We start from the raw sequence: 16,195 nt of genomic DNA on the forward strand, positions 1-16,195 counted from the left end.
TTCTGGGGTAGGCCCAGGTGGAAGCTCTGCCGGAACATGCTATACTCTCTCAGGCAGCACACATAGTGCACTCTGCCTGGAGGGCACCTGCAACCTGCACCCTCTGTAGAGCCTGGGTGGGGCTTAGAAGAAGGCCTTTCTTGTGGGAGAGAGGGTTCACAGAATGGTGTCTGGTAATGCCTTTAACTGGGGAGGAAGACCTGAGAGTCAGACTTCTTTGGGCCTCTGTGAGCTCCAAAAGATAGGGATGAGGATATTCCTGGTACATCCTGCTTTCTGGGAGGCCAAACCTCTGTTTGGGGAGCCTTACGATGCTTCAGTGGAGGAACTGGAGGGGCAGCAGTAGAGGTGGGAGCTGGGAGGGGTTAGGGCAGGTAGTCAGGTCTGTGGTTCAAGCTATCTTAACTGGTGCTTCTGGAGAGCTGCCATCTGCCCACATCCCCCATGGGTGAATTATCTGGCCAGGCCCCAGGACTCCTGCTTATCACAAAGGGGTCAGAGGCTGAGGGTGAGGTCCTGCCTTGGCAGTGCTGAGGAAAACATTAGGGGCCTTTCTTCTTTTATCTTTCCCGTCTACCTTTCCCCCACCTCCTTTCTCTTCTCTGTTGTCTGAACTGGCTTTCCTCTTGAAATTAAACTCCTGAGAGTATGTGCTTTGAATTAAAATCCAAAGGGGAGGCTGGGTGCGGTGGCTCATGCCTGTAATCCCAGCACTTTGGGAGGCCGAGGCGAGCAGATCACCTGAGGTCAGGAGTTCGAGACGAGCCTGACCAACATGGAGAAACCCTATCACTACTAAAAATACAAAATTAGCCGGGCGTGGTGGTGCATGCCTGTAATCCCAGCTACTCGGGAGGCTGAGGCAGAAGAATCCCTTGAACCTGGGAGGTGGAGGTTGCGGTGAGCCCAGATCGTGCCATTGCACTCCAGCCTGGGGAATAAGAGTGAAACTCTGTTCCCAAAAAAAAAAAATTCCAGAGGAAAGCTTTAGGACTTTCTGAAGGAACCCCTTCCCCCATCTCCTCATGGATGTGTTTAAATCTTCAGCTGATAATCACCTTACACTAAAGGGTAAGAAACCAAATCGCCAGGCGTGGTGGCTCACGCCTGTAATCCCGGCACTTTGGGAGGCCGAGGCAGATGGATCACGAGGTCAGGAGATCGATACCATCCTGGCCAACATGGTGAAACCTCGTCTCTACTAAAAATACAAAAATTAGCTGGGTGTGGTGGCGCATGCCTGTAATCCCAGCTACTCAGGAGGCTGAGGCAGAATTGCTTGAACCAGGGAGTTGGAGTTTGCAGTGAGCCAAGATTGCACCACTGCATTCCAGCCGGGCAACAGAGCGAGACTCCATCTCAAAAAACAAAACAAAACAAAAAACAAACCAAGACTAAATGGAGCATTTAGTGAATCCTTTAAAGAGACCTCATGGGGATCTTAGCTGTCCCAGGTTGCCCACACAATGAGGCCTATGACTGGGGGCTGCTGCCACCATTAAGGGTCCCAGAGCTGTCCAGGGCCTGTCTCCACCTTCAGGAGTCATCCTGCCCTGCTTCACAATGCTCCCCTCTCCTTCCTTCCTTGCCCCTGGTACAGGTGGTCAGCCAGGGTCCCCAGCACGTCTGACTGGGTCACTAGCCAGGGTGTGATGCAGGTGGGAGAGCCCACCGAGGCATAAGTGGGAGCCTCTACCCTAACCCCTGCTGGGTCCATGGAGCTATCTATTCATAGCAGCAGGACCACCTTTTTTTTTTTCTTCAGATGGAGTTTCGCTCTTGTTGCCCAGGCTGGAGTGCAATGGCGCCATCTCGGCTCACTGCAACCTCCGCCTCCCGGGTTCAAGTGATTCTTCTGTCTCAGCCTCCCGAGTAGCTGGGATTACAGGCATGTGCCACCACGCCCAGCTTATTTCGTATTTTTAGTAGATACGGGGTTTCTCCATGTTGGTCAGGCTGGTCTCAAACTCCCGACCTCAGGTGATCTACCCACCTCGGCCTCCCAAAGTGCTGGGATTACAGGCGCAAGCCACCGCGCCCAGCCTCAGGTGTTCTTTTAGCAGTGAACCTTTACACTTGGTTCCCTCTGCTTGGTGTATTTTCTCTACTTTCCCTTGTCTTACAAGATCCAGCTCATCAACCTCTTCCCTATGCTCCTAATGTCACCCTTACAAAGGATGCCTTGTGTTGGTATGGCAAGCCCTCAGCACATGGCAGCTGAAAGGCTGACCCAGAGGAGGTCAGGTTTACTCACCTTGTCCCGCACGACCAGTGACTGAGGATGACAGGGACACAGGCCTCAGGAGACCCTGGGAACTGTAGTGAGCAGTAGGTGGGGCTGGAGGACCCTTGGCTGATAGGAGAGTTCCCTGTGCCCCACATAAGGGATTTGGGGATAAATTCTTTCAATGAGGTAGGAAGGACATGGAGGTAGAAGGAAGGAAGCCTAGGCTACGGCAGTCACCTCCTTTATAGAGAACTCTTAAGCATCAGTCTCCTCTGGGGTAGGAGGGAGCCTGGCATTTTGCACTTGTTTGGGTTGTCGGGGAGGTTGGCTGGGAGGGGAAGTCCTCATGCTTTAGCACTGGAAAAGGCAGAAGGAGCTGAACTGGGGATTCAGTTCTGCAGTCACCGTCCAACCTGTAGCCTTCTGCTAGACCCCCACTGCCCATCTCCCTTGGGACCTACAGACACCCCACATCACAGGATTCAAGTTTGGGTTGTCCTGACCAAAATTTCCTTCCCAGCCCCTAGTAAGTACAACTTCCTGGCAGTTTAGGGTGAAAGGCAGCCCAATGACAACTGGCTTGGCTGGGCGCTACCAGGTTCTTTTCAGCTCTCAACATAGGGAAAAAGGGAAATATGTGCCAGGGCCCAAGGGCCCAGAATGTTGCCCAAGACAATCTTCCTTGAGTTTTTGTGGGCGTGGTGTTATTTCTGCAGAGCTCAGAGGAAGTCAAATTCTTCACTTTCTGCTCAAAGCCACAGGCTCTCCAGAATTTTAACACAAGAAGAAGAAAGAAACTCTCAACCATACAAGGGGTATATCAAGACATCATTAAAGTGGCTGGGTGCAGTGGGTCACGCCTGTAATCCCTGCACTCTGGGAGGCTGAAGCGGGTGGATCACCAAGTCAAGAGATCAAGATCATCCTGGCCAACATGGTGAAACCCCATCTCTACTAAAAATACAAAAATTAGCTGGGTGTGGTGGCGCATGTCTGTAGTCACAGCCACTCGGGAGGCTGAGGCAGGAGAATCGCTTGAACCAGAGAGTTGGAGGTTGCAGAGCCAAGATCGCGCCACTGCACTCCAGCCTGGTGACAGGAGCGAGACTCGGTCACAAGAAAAAAAAAAAACATCATTAAAGTAGCCATGGCATTTTGAGGCACCTCAAATAAAGAGAGTCCTGGGTGGATTTAAGCGAACAATTTGTTATAATGAACCAGAAATACAAGATTCCACTGAAACTGAACAGTTGACAGAATATGGTTGAACTTAATTAAACCTTCAAGGGAAACAAGGGCAAAACAAAGCTAATGAGTGGAAAAGTCCAAGATTAGTTTGGGATAAACATGAGGATATAATTGCATTTTAGCATGGGTATCTTCTGACCTCTTCCAGCAGTTCGTCTGCCATCATTCTCCCTTCTGACACACCTACCAAATCAAATGGCTTCTGATCCTCTATATTGCAGTATAAACCAACCCTATAGTACCCCTCTGGTCATGATACAAACCCAGAAGGAAAGTCTGTAAATCTAATACAAGGGTAGAAAGTGCAATTCAACCCAGCACGCTGGTTATGGTATATGTGGTGTCAATGTACATGGTAGCAACTTGAATCAAACCAGAGCTGCTACCACATGTAAGCAACCTCTTATGCTGCCCTGTAGTGATGTCAATGTTCTCAGTTTACTAAATTATCAATGTGGAAGAATGCATTTTTGAGCTCCAGACCTTCTAAACATTTTAAACAGGCTATCGAAGAGGATGTAACAGAACCCTATTTCAGAAACCTAAGGATCAGGGAGGAAGGAACACTGACCGGTTTTTCTGGGATGTTTCTGTGGGGGCAACAGGGATGAACAAAAGAAATGTTAGCATGTCAGAGCATATGACAAGTGAGGGGAGACAGAGGTAGGAAGAGGGTGTTCTAGCCACAAGGCTAATGCATTTGTGTTCAAAGAGAAGTCTGGGCAAAGGAGGGGAAACCCCCCCTCCCCCTTAAAAAAACAAAAACAAAAAACCAAATCAAAGGACAAAAGGGTTTCATACAACACAGTATCAAAAAGTAAAAGGAACACACTAAATGCACAAGCTGGTGGCAAGTAAGTCCACAGCCTATTGTGATAGGTCCATCCAGCATCAATCAGATTTCTTCTCATCTGTTATCTCAAGATTATTTACAGATGTGCTGACTAACAAGAGTCTCTCATGGGAGGGTGGGCAGGCTTCAATCATTGGTTTCAGGATCTGTCTGCGCCATGTAGGCATCCAACTCAGCATCCAGGTGTCCTTTTGTTTTCGACATATATGCATCCAATTGGTTGTCCAGCTGCTCCTTGGTCAATACAGGGCGAGCAAGGGCACCTCTCCCTCGTCCACGGCCTCGGCCTCGGCCTCCAAAGCCCCCTCTTCCCCGACCTATCATACCCCGACCTGGCCCAAAGGGGGAAAAAAAAAAAAAAAGAGACAGTTACAAGTAAGTTTAATAGGTGCTGTAGTAAATGCCCCTTAGAGCAGTGGGGCCTAGCTGAGAAAAGCTGAAGGGCAGGGCAAAGAGGAGAAATCTGGAAAAAAAGGAAACACACTGGGTAGAAAGCAACACATGGAAAGCACACATAATGAATCCTCTATCACATGATCATCTCTAAATGCTATTTTAACAAATTTTATTCTATCAATAAAGGAAAATAATTAACTGGCAACTATAATTTTAAAAAACCTTAATCAATCCTAAGATAAAATTACCTAACATTTGAGATTCACTAAGTTCATAATTAAAATACATGATAGATAACCCCATTTAGTAAGATAGGGAGGTGGTAACAAGAGCACAGAGAATCAGGGGTGTGAAGACAGTTTTCAAATTAAGTTTATTGGAGACCCTTCTGGAAAGTCATCTCATCTGTCCTTAAACTTATCAAGTCTAATGAGCTAGCTGACCTCATGTGTCAGGAGACTGAGTTTTTCTGACACAGGAACAATGTAGGGGAGATTTGAAAAAATATTTTGAGTTGTCCTAGCTATTTCTACCTTTAATTCTAGTTACCTTATGACAACTGACAATTGTGGTTATCTGAGAAGCAGTTTGAATTCAGTTAACAAAACAAACTCAGCTTTTTGAAAAGCTATTTTAGTCTCTCCCACCCTCGTGATGTCTCTCAGGATCCAAGTCAAGATAATTTGGAAACATGTTATTTCATCCTGAAACCCAAACTAGCTTGCACTTCACTCAGTAAGTATCATATAATGGGAGAGAAGAAAACAAGCCCTTGGTTATCAACTTTTCTTTCCTAACAGTTATTATTCCTTGGCAACTTCAAGGTCATAAGTTATGGAAGACCCAAGACACCTTTTAAGAGAACCAAAGCAAATATACACAGGGGCTTCAATAGTTTTTTTTTTCTGGACAGGTGTTGGGAGTTTTCCACTAAGCTCTAAACCAGAAGGCTCCCATGAGATTTAGTATTAACAGCAGCAACATCATTAAACTCTTTCCCAATCTGGGTCATGAGGTCACAAGACAAACATCAATAAATTTCAAAGGCAAGATTATCAATAAGAGCCAGTTAGTTAACTGATAATAATTCCATCTTGCTCTCTACCTTGAGCAAAAAAAGTCATCTCTGGTTCTCCACAGGCACCAAATGTGACATTGAATTTATTTGGTTTCAGAGCCAATGCCCAGCTCCAAGTCTCACCACCCTCTTAACTCTACTTCATCTTTGTATCTCTCTCTCTCTCTTCTATATTCTCATGTGACTCAAACCAGGATTTGGAGCTACAGGGTGGTATGTGGTGGTGATGGTGGTGGGACAGGGGCAGAGAAAGGCAAAACCCTAAACTGACCATTTTGGGGGGTATTTTCAATTGTACAATTTAAATTTGCAAGAGCTTGGAGGAAGATGGCATATAATCTGGCTCTATAATATGCACTTGACTGATTCTTGGAAAAATCATGAGACTTTTGCACTACCAGCATGGTAATTTGAAAAATAAGCCAGTTTCAAATAACAAAACAAGACAAACAAAGAAGCCTGCCTATGACTTGAAGCTGTGCAGAAAGGTGGCTCTGAGTTTTTAAGGGAGGAAAGTAAGGGGGAGCTACTCTCTGAAGTTGGTAGCTGACTAACCTCTACCACCGATTCCGCCACGACCCATAGCTCCACGCCCTAGGCCCCCTCTCCCAGGACCTCCACGACCTCGAACACCACCTCTTCTTAAGCCCATTCGGGGAGCTACGGCTCGTCCACCTCGGAGCAGGTTTTGACCTTAGAGAGGAGGCATACAATGTATATGCAGGTAAATCCAAGAGACACAAAGTAGATTCTAACCAAAGGAAGGCGGTGAGGGTTAAATGAGGGTAATTCAGTTAGTTTTTAGGTTGGCTGGGGCAAGCTGCATACTGTGAACAGATTAAGCTACTCTTTATTCAATCAATTCAACAAGTCTGACCACAAATCCATTTTTGGAAGTTGGGAGTTAATTCAATTAGTAAGTACATACATTTAATAAATATCTACTGAATAATCAGATAGATGCCTAGCATTATGGTAAATTTAAAAATAAATGCTATGGTTCCTGATCTCAACAGATTCTTCTAGGGAACAAGAACTATACAGGGAACAGAGTAAGAGTGCCCCAAATGAACATATATAGGTAAGTGCTGTGGGTCAACTTGTCCTCTTTTTCCAGCTGTATCAGTGTTTTACTAGCACCAGGAACAAAAGAGATATAGGCCAAAAGACCTATAAATTTCTTATGTTTGACTTGTTTCTAGAACTTGAATGTGCTTTGATTCAAGCAGCAGCAGGGTGTTTTAAAATGGAATGGAGATGACATGAATTACCTGTTGTTACGCAGGTCATAGCCTCTCACCATTGCACATTATCAGAAAAGGAATGGTATTGATAAAAGACATGCAGCACTATTAAAAATATGTGATTTCAGAAGTTATTATATTAATACAAATTCAGGCTTAAAGATGTTAAACAAACGTGTCCATAAGCAGCCCAAGAGAAAAGGGAAGGGAGTAGGCCCCGACAATTATCAGGGTACACAGCACTGACCTCGGAGCGACATCCCGCCCCTAAGTAGGGTTCTGGTGGCACGTCCCCCACGTAGTCCTCCTCTGGGCAAGCCTCTCTGGATTATGGGTAGGCCTCGTCCTCCGATTGCTCCCCTGGCCAGGGCCCCTATGGGTCGGCCTAACCGTGCCTGGATGTTACTCTTACCCAGGCGCTGCTTTAAGCTCTTCTGGAAGAAAAGGTGTTAGGGGATTGAGATCAAAAAAGCAATCCAACAGGATTTGGCAACTCAAAGTGCAGAGAAAAAGAAGCAAGTGAGATGCTGGTGTGAAGGGAGATAAACCTGTTGTGGGTGTCAAAAGGATCCCAAACCAGAAGCAAGCCTTTGCCTCAGAACATGTTATACAAGCAGCAGAATTTTGATCCAGAGCAGAAACTCCAAGAAGCTCAAGTGTGGTCCCATGAAATGGGCATCTCCACAAATTACCTCACTAGTTTGGCTACAGAAGTCATACACTGCCAGTTGAAACTTAAGTTTTCGTAAGAACATTCTATAGTTCAATCCTGGATTGTACTGCTTTTGAACTACAGGTTGACAATTATATGACTTGATTCATACCTGCCCATGGACTACCACTGTCTTCAAAGGCTTACTCAAACACCATAGGAAGTTCATCACACTCTGGGCAAAACTTAAATTACAAGTTCACTTGAGTTCTTGTGACTTAAGAACAAGATTGATTTCTCAAAAAGGCCCGTGTGCTCCATTTTTCCTCTGAGAATCTATTTCCAGACGGTCCACTTTTTACCTTAAGATGTAAATAAACACAAGAAAGTCAAATCTCCTTTCCTTACATTTCTTAAAAATCCCTAATTCCATGCCTGCACTTGCAAACAGCTCCTTTAAAACAATATGATGACCTTAAATTAAAAATAAACATGTAACTCAAATGTATCTCCACAGTCAGCCAGCCAAACGTATGTTAGAATTATTCAGGTGATCACAAAACTCAGGGCCATATATAAGAACAAGGACACACTACAGAGATAGGGTATTTTTAAGAATCTGTTCTCAAAAGAAAACCATTAAGACTACATCTCAGAGAATTAAATTCCTTCAAAGGAAAAAGGGACAGCAATAGCCCTGAACACAACCAAGCTCCTAGCAAGCCTGGCTGTCCATAAAGCCATCAGTCAATCTGAAAGAAAATAAATTCTATAGCCCCTTCAGGCTTCACCCACAAGTGACTACCAACGTGTATGTGTGTTTTCTAATCAACCTCTCAAAAAGATGCTGTGAAGCATTATTAACTTTCTAGCACAAGATCATAAATTGCTTCTCATCAGTGGGGAAGGCTCCAAACATTATGCATCTAGCATAAGTAGGTGTAACCAACCGTAAGGGCCTGTCCTGTTACTCCCCTGATTAACACACAATTATGAGGTTAGAACTGCGTTCCACAAGTCTCTTGCATTCAGTTATCCTGCATATATTAATTCTCCCAAGCTTTGTGCTTTAAAAGAACTGTACAGTGCTGGGAAGTTCTTTACCCATTCCAATCCTTAAGTGCCACCAATACCGGCCTTTAATATTAACAGGAAAGTTAAGGATGTCAACTATACCACTTAGTTTCCCTTCTAGAGGTGTGCTGTGTAAGGCAGCCTCTATAGCTACATGTGGCTATTTCAATTATTTTTATTTTGAGATACAGTCTCGCTCTGTTGCCCAGGCTGGAGTGCAGTGACACGATCTTGGCTCACTGCAACCTTCGTCTCCCAGGTTCAAGCAATTCTCCTGCCTCAGCCTCCCAAGTAGCTGGGATTACAGGAGCTGTCATCACGCCTGGCTTATTTTTGGTAGAGACGGGGTCTTGTCATGTTGGCCAGGCTGGTCTTGAACTCCTGACCTCAGGTGATCCACCTGCCCAGGCCTCCCAAAGTGCTGGGATTACAAGTGTGAGCCACCATACCCAGCCTAAATTAAAAGCAAATTTTACTTATTTTCTTGAGACGGAGTCTCACTGTCACCCAAGCTGGAATGCAGTGGTGCCAACTCCACTCACTGCAACCTCCACTTCCTGGGTTCAAGAGATTCTCCTCAGCCTCTCGAGTAGCTGGGATTATAGGTACGCGCCACCATGCCCGGCTTTTTTTTTTTTTTTTAGTAGAGATGGGGTTTTGCCACATTGGCCAGGCTAGTCTCAAACTCCTGACCTCAAGTGATCCGCCTGCCTTGGCCTCCCAGAGTGCTGGGATTACAGGCCTGGCCTAAAATTAAATTAAAAAAAATTAAGCTCCTTAATTGCACTAGTCACATTTAAAGTTTTCAATAGCCACATGTGACTAGTGGCTACTGTACCGGAGAGCAAATACAGAACATTTCCATCATTGTAGAAAGTTCTGGCTGGGCACGGTAGCTCATGCCTGTAATCTGAACACTTTGGGATACCGAGGCAGGCAGATCACTTGAGGTCAGGAGTTCAAGACCAGTCTGGCCAACATGACAAAACTCCGTCTCTACTAAAAATACAAAAATTAGCTGGGTGTGGTGGCGGGCGCCTGTAGCTGAGACAGGAGAATCGCTTGAACCCGGGAGGCGGAGGCTGCAGTGAGTTGAGATTGCGCCACTGCACTACAGCCTGGGTGACAGAGCGAGACTCCATCTCAAACCAAACCAAACCAAACCAAACCAAAAACATAAAAAAATTCTATTTAATAGTACTACTCTGGATAGGGACTACTTCCTGCAGAGCCTATACTTAAAGCTTCTTGTTGAAAGGTCCTTTGGAATGATCTGTCAGAGATTCATCTTCAGCAATTTCCATTTACTCTTGGAAAATGGTGCCTTTTGCTGCTTTCCTGAGTCAGGGAGGAATCCAGTCACTCCAAGGCTTAAGGTAGCCGAAGCAGACACCCTTGTTTATTTTTGGTCAGTGAGCCCAATGGTTCAGGGTGGGGGTGTAAGGGTGTTATATTTAACTGCTGAATTTATGCATAGCCATGCAATGCTACCAAAGCCCTTACAGTTGCATGGCACTGCCCTCCAGACGCCCAGCCACAGCTTGGACATATCCTTCCACAGCCACTGTCCGGACTTGCATATAAATTCTATGAATAATAAAGAGCAGGTTTTATTTCAGGTCTGAATAGGATTATCTCTCACTGTAAATTTGAAAAAGAGAACCCCTAACTCAAATTACTCAGTACTCTTGCTCCACTTTACTGGTAAAACTTTAGGTGCTGTGGAAATGAGAGTCACTCTACTCTGTATATTTTAGCATTGAAAACCTTTGACTGCCGGGCGCGGTGGCTCAAGCCTGTAATCCCAGCACTTTGGGAGGCCGAGGCGGGCGGATCACGAGGTCAGGAGATCGAGACCATCCTGGCTAGTATGATGAAACCCTGTCTCTATTAAATATACAAAAAAATTAGCTGGGTGTGGTGGCGGGCACCTTTAGTCCCAGCTGTTCGGGAGGCTGAGGCAGGAGAATGGTATGGACCCGGGAGGCGGAGCTTGCAGTGAGCTGAGATCGTGCCACTGCACTCCAGCCTGGGCGACAGAGCAAGACTCCGTCTAAAAAAAAAAAAAAAAAAGAAAACCTTTGACTAAGGCCATGCAAACTCCCTGCACTATGGGAAAAAGAATAAAATTATTTCCCTGTTGGGTAAATCATTTAACAGAGAGTAAAGGATGCTGTGAGATTATCTAAAGCTGAAATAAAGTTTCTTTGTGGAATAAGCCATTAATCTATGTTAAGGGTTAAGGATCAGAAAACAAAAGATTAATACTCATTGGTAACAGAAACAGGCCACATAGATGGCAAACTCCCTAAAAGAGAAAGACAGTAAAAAGTTACTTATTGGTACCTGCCAAAATTGGAATTCTCTGAACTTCTCTTTCTTCCAGAGAAGTTTCAGCTTTTTGCCCTGAGCCACTTTGCAATCATCCATCACGTCCTGACAGCCTCAGTGGACTCCCTCACAGAGATCACCAGCTGCTTCTGGAGCATTAAGACCCATTCTCTCACCTGCTTAAGTTTTAATGCTGCCTGGACAGAGGGTCTATTCTCCATCTGCTGGGCCAGTCTTCTGTTTCTGGCACTGGCTAGCTGCTGTTGTTGCTGCATCGAAGCCCGAATATTCACTGGCGTCGGCTGTTTGTTCTTCAGCATATTAGTAAAGCTTCAAGGTCGAACAAAATGGATGTTTAAATAAAAGCTTTATTACAAACATTTATTGGCATTTTCATGGCTTGCTAGACCAGGAGCTCCAGATCCCACGAACTTTTAAGTAAAGTGGTACACTTAGATCAAGGCTGATGTGGGTTAAAGACTCCTCTGTTTCCACAAACTTGCAAGAATCAGAAACTTAGAAATGCAGCTAAGTGCAGCACATTCAACCAAAAGTGATAACGAGGGCTCAGGTAACGGCTTTTAGAGAGGTGGAAGGTATGAAAAACACGCAATAAGCAGATATGACAAGAGACAGAAGATATAGTTTCAAAGACAAATGAAGAAAGCCTAAACCTTGGGGGATCCGAGGCGCATTCTAAGGCCAAATATGAGGAAGGATTAGAGCACCTTCAAAGCTCACAGCAATGAACATACTCTCATAAATTACAGGAGTGTATCACATTTTAAAATATATGTCACTAACATGCAAACATAAATATTATGCAAACATAAATAATTAGCTTATCATAGCCAAAGAGATAAGGAGAGAAGCACATATGCCTCAGAAGAGGCAAAAATAGACATTAAGTAAATTTCAGTGGTCGAAAGTCAACTTAATGAAATCACTGATCAAAGGCATTCTTTTTTTTGAAACGGAGCCTCACTCTGTCCTCTGTTGTCCTGGCTGGAGTGCAGTGGCGGGATCTTGGCTCACTGCAACCTTCGCCTCACGGGTTCAAGTGATTCTCCTACCTCAGCCTCCCGAGTAGCTGGGATTACAGGCACACGCCACCATGCCCAGCTAATTTTTCTATTTTTAGTAGAGACAGGGTTTCACCATGTTGGGCAGGCTGATCTCAAACTCCTGACCTCGTGATCCGCCCGCCTCAGCCTCCCAAAGTGCTGGGATTACAGGCATGAGCCACCGCGCCTAACCAAAGGCACTCTTAATGAACAAAGTTGTCAGAGATAGAAACTGTCTTTGAATATCTTCACTTTTCTTAGTCTCGAATCATCACTTTTTCTGACTCCAAGTAGTTACTTTTCAAAGTTACATCAGTTTGATCATTTATGAGCCTATGAAGAAACTCATTATTTCTGTCAAGGAAGTGTAATGGAATGGAAGAGAAGAACACTTAACTGTAGAAGAATCCAAAACAAAACCAAACTAAAAGCAGAATGGAAAGAAAGTGAAATGGAGCAAAGCGAGTGCCTCTTACAAGGCCCAAGAATGACATTCAAGGGCCTTTGGACATATTCATGGCTTGCTACCTGCCTCTTACAGGCCAGACACAATACTGCTGGCCTTGGACTGGGCAGCAAGCCTACTGTAGCCAGGGTACCATGCTACCGTGCTGCACGACCCCAGTATCAACGTAAAAAAATGTGAAAAGGAAGAGTGTTAGGAGTCTTTTAAAATACATCCCACCAAATAAATACTTCAGACAGCTTAACATAAAAGTCTACTGATAAGGGGTTTTGAAACAACCGCCCAATTTGTTTTGTGTACCACATGAGATGCAACTAAGAACAGAGGTCTGTAGCCTTCTGTTGGTATTTAGCTTAAAATTGGCTTTGTGCATTGGACCCCAGGGCCAAGTTAAGTAATGTTTTCTTAGGAAGGAGTTGAAGTTGCTGTTGGCTGCCTCACCGCTCATTTAGAGACATCTTGGTGGTGCTTTTTAGCACAACTTTCGGCGCTGACTGTGCAGCCATCTTCAAATCCCGAGAATCTACAAAGGACAATACGTAAAATGAGCAAATCACAATAGTGACATCATTTCTATAAGTGGCAAGGCCCAAGCCAACAATAAATAAAAAGGCCTTATCACTGATGACTAAAGAGCACACGAGGGCACATTTCAAGTGCTTAAATTTTTTTTTTTTTTTTGAGACAGGGTCTCGCTCTGTCACTCAGGCTGGAATGCAGTGGCCACTGCAGCCATAATCTCCTGGCCTCAAAGGATTTTCCCACCTTGGCCTCCCAGTGTTGGGATCACTGGGACCCAATGCCCAGCAAAAGTTCTTAAGTTTCTATGGCAATTACCTCAGATTATTATAACTTCAAGGTGGCTGGGTATGGTGGTTCACCGCCTGTAACCCTAACACTTTGGGAGGGTAAGGGCACAGGATGGTTTGAAGCCAGGAGTTAGAGACCAGCCTGGGTAACAAAGCGAGACCCAGTCTCTACTAAGAAAAAAAAAAAAAAATTAGCGGTGCATGGTGGCCAGCACCTGTTGTCCTAGCTACTCAGGGGAGCTGAGGTGGGAGAATCGCTAGAGCCCAGGGGTTGGAGGCTGCAAAGAGCCGTGATCATGCCACTGCACTCTGGCCTGAGACCCCATCTCTTTAAAACAAACAAACAACCCCAAACAAACAAACAAACTTCAAGGCCCACAAAATACCCAGGAATTTCTCAAAAACGGCAGAAGCCAATCTAGCAATCAAAGTATGGAGTCTGGTTTTTTTTTTTTTTTTTGAGACAGAGTCTGGCTCTGTCGCCCAGGCTGGAGTGCAGAGGCGCGATCTCAGTTCACTGCAACCTCTGCCTCCCCGTTCAAGCCATTCTCCTGCCTCAGCCTCCTGAGTAGCTGGGACTACAGGCACGTGCCACCATGCCCGGCTAATTTTTTTTTTTTTTTTTGAGACGGAGTCTCGCTCTGTCGCCCAGGCTGGAGTGCAGTGGCGCGATCTCGGCTCACTGCAAGCTCCGCCTCCCGGGTTCACGCCATTCTCCTGCCTCAGCCTCCCGAGTAGCTGGGACTACAGGCGCCCGCTACCACGCCCGGCTAATTTTTTTTTTGTATTTTTAGTAGAGACGGGGTTTCACCGTGTTAGCCAGGATGGTCTTGAACTCCTGACCTCACCTGATCCACCCACCTGGGCCTCCCAAAGTGCTGGGATTACAGGCGTGAGCCACTGCACCGGGCCGAGTTTGGCTTTTACTCTAGAGCAGTCATTTTCAACCTTGACTACATATGACTTATCCAAGGAGCTTTTAAAACATAGGGCCGGACAGGCCGGGCGCGGTGGTTCACGCCTGTAATCTCAGCACTTTGGGAGGCCAAGGCGGGAGGAATGCTTGAGCCCTGGAGCTCGAGACCAGCCTGGGCAACATGGTAAGACCCCGTTTCTATAAAAATATAAATTAATTAAAAAAATAGAAAATACAGACATCTGGGCCTAGATCAATTAAACCACAATCTTTGGTAATGAGGTTTGGAAATGAACCAATTGTGGGGTCGGGGGAAAGCTACCTAGGTGCTTCTAATGTGCAGCTAAAGTTGAGAACCACTGATCTACAGTGAAAATACAGGCAGGGCTGGGCGCGGTGGCTCACGCCTGTTTTCCCAGCACTTTGGGAGGCCGAGGCGGGCGGATCACCTGAGGTTGGGAGTTCGAGACCAGCTTGACCATCATGGAGAAATGTCTCTACTAAAAATACAAAATTAGCCGGGCGTGGTGGCACATGGCTGTAATCCCAGCTACTCCGGAGGCTGAGGCAGGAGAATCGCTTGAACCCGGGTGGCGGAAGTTGTAGTGAGCTGAGATCGTGCCATTGCACTCCAGCCTGGGCAACAAGAGCGAAACTCCGTCCTCCCCCCCCCCCAAAAAAAATATATATGTATATATATATGTACATATATATATATATATGCATGCCTAGTTTCAAAGGTGGCTTTCAACTCCAGAATCAAGTAGGGACTTTAACAAGAAAGTGACGATCTGGGGGAGTAGGAAAGGTTTTCTAAATTCACCTGGGAATTAGCTCGCAAAGAGCCCTCCACAAAACTTAACCCTAAAGCCGCCATTAATTTCCAACATTCCTCAAAGTCTTGTACTTCTTAATCTCCCTACCATCCTCAAAGCCCTGTCAAGACTTCCACTTCTGCTCTACCCGCCAAGTTTCCTTTTTATCCTATCAAACCCCAACCTCCATCAATCCCGCCACCAGGTTCCAGTTCAGCCCCTCCCCCGCCCCTTCGCAGGGGCTCCGCCTCCTCCCCGGGGCCTCCACGCTCCAACACCGTAGCTATGTCCACATGCCACCACCCCCTTTCCGCGTCCGCCGGCCCCTTCCGCTCCTCAAGACCGCACCCCCCCCGGTTCCTTCTCACTACCGAAACTCACCGAAGGAAATAGACGCCAGTGCTCCTCCCGGGGCTGCCACCACGGCTCCGGCAGGCGGGCCGGGGACCGGCCGAACCTGAGTTGACGGTGGAGGGGCTCGGGTTAGCTAGATGGGCGGTTGGTTAGATGCGTAAGCGGTAGTATGCGAGCTCAGTTCGTTGTTGCTGGTTGGCTGTCTAGTCGGCCGATCCGTCTGCTCACCCGGCCTGCCCTTTCCTGCCTTTCGTCTGCAGCGGCCGCCAGCTCCTGCTCGGTGTCCAAAACAAAATGGCCGCCACGTCCAGTGCTTGTCTGACCGGCTAAAATGGCGTCTACGCAATTACGTCAGGCGTCAGATCCGCGCACGACTAGAGGGCGGGAAAGATTTGAGCTACGCCTGCGCAGAGATCAGAGGCGGAGCCTTAGGGCGAAGGCGGGGCTTTCCATGCAGTGACCCGCCCCTAGGGGCGTGGCCAATGATCCTGTTGTTGGGGCGTGCCGGGGACTTCACGTTCCAGTAGTGGTTGCGCTGCAACCTCTTGGGGTAGTTATTAATGTGGGCCTTAGAGGGGATTTGGGTCCCGAATTCCCTCGCCCCTCCGTTCCCTAGCCAAGGTACACCGTCTAAAAATCTTTACGCGGACTTGCCTCGTCTTCTTCCG

At 46.4% G+C, this 16,195-nt stretch overlaps 1 protein-coding gene across 4 annotated transcripts; it reads right to left on the reverse strand.

Annotated features, from left to right (window-relative positions):
• Nucleotides 1–3,413: 3,413 nt before the first annotated feature.
• On the reverse strand, nucleotides 3,414–15,832 carry CHTOP (chromatin target of PRMT1). 4 transcript variants are annotated; one of them, XM_001139053.8, is made up of 6 exons: nucleotides 15,555–15,832; nucleotides 13,075–13,156; nucleotides 11,280–11,433; nucleotides 7,294–7,480; nucleotides 6,358–6,495; nucleotides 3,414–4,660 (listed from the first exon to the last, which is right to left on the reverse strand). In XM_001139053.8, the coding sequence occupies exons 2-6, from the start codon at nucleotides 13,137–13,139 to the stop codon at nucleotides 4,455–4,457; spliced, it is 750 nt and encodes a 249-aa protein (XP_001139053.2). In that variant the 5' UTR covers nucleotides 13,140–13,156; nucleotides 15,555–15,832; the 3' UTR covers nucleotides 3,414–4,454. The 4 variants fall into 4 exon arrangements, with proteins under 4 accessions (XP_001139053.2, XP_009430590.1, XP_009430598.1 ...); XM_009432315.4 differs by having other exon boundaries at nucleotides 7,294–7,477; nucleotides 15,555–15,818; XM_009432323.5 differs by lacking the exon at nucleotides 6,358–6,495 and having other exon boundaries at nucleotides 7,294–7,477; nucleotides 15,555–15,696.
• Nucleotides 15,833–16,195: the final 363 nt, after the last annotated feature.

This window comes from Pan troglodytes, chromosome 1, assembly GCF_028858775.2.
Source record: "Pan troglodytes isolate AG18354 chromosome 1, NHGRI_mPanTro3-v2.0_pri, whole genome shotgun sequence".
Taxonomy (NCBI): Eukaryota; Metazoa; Chordata; class Mammalia; order Primates; family Hominidae; genus Pan; species Pan troglodytes.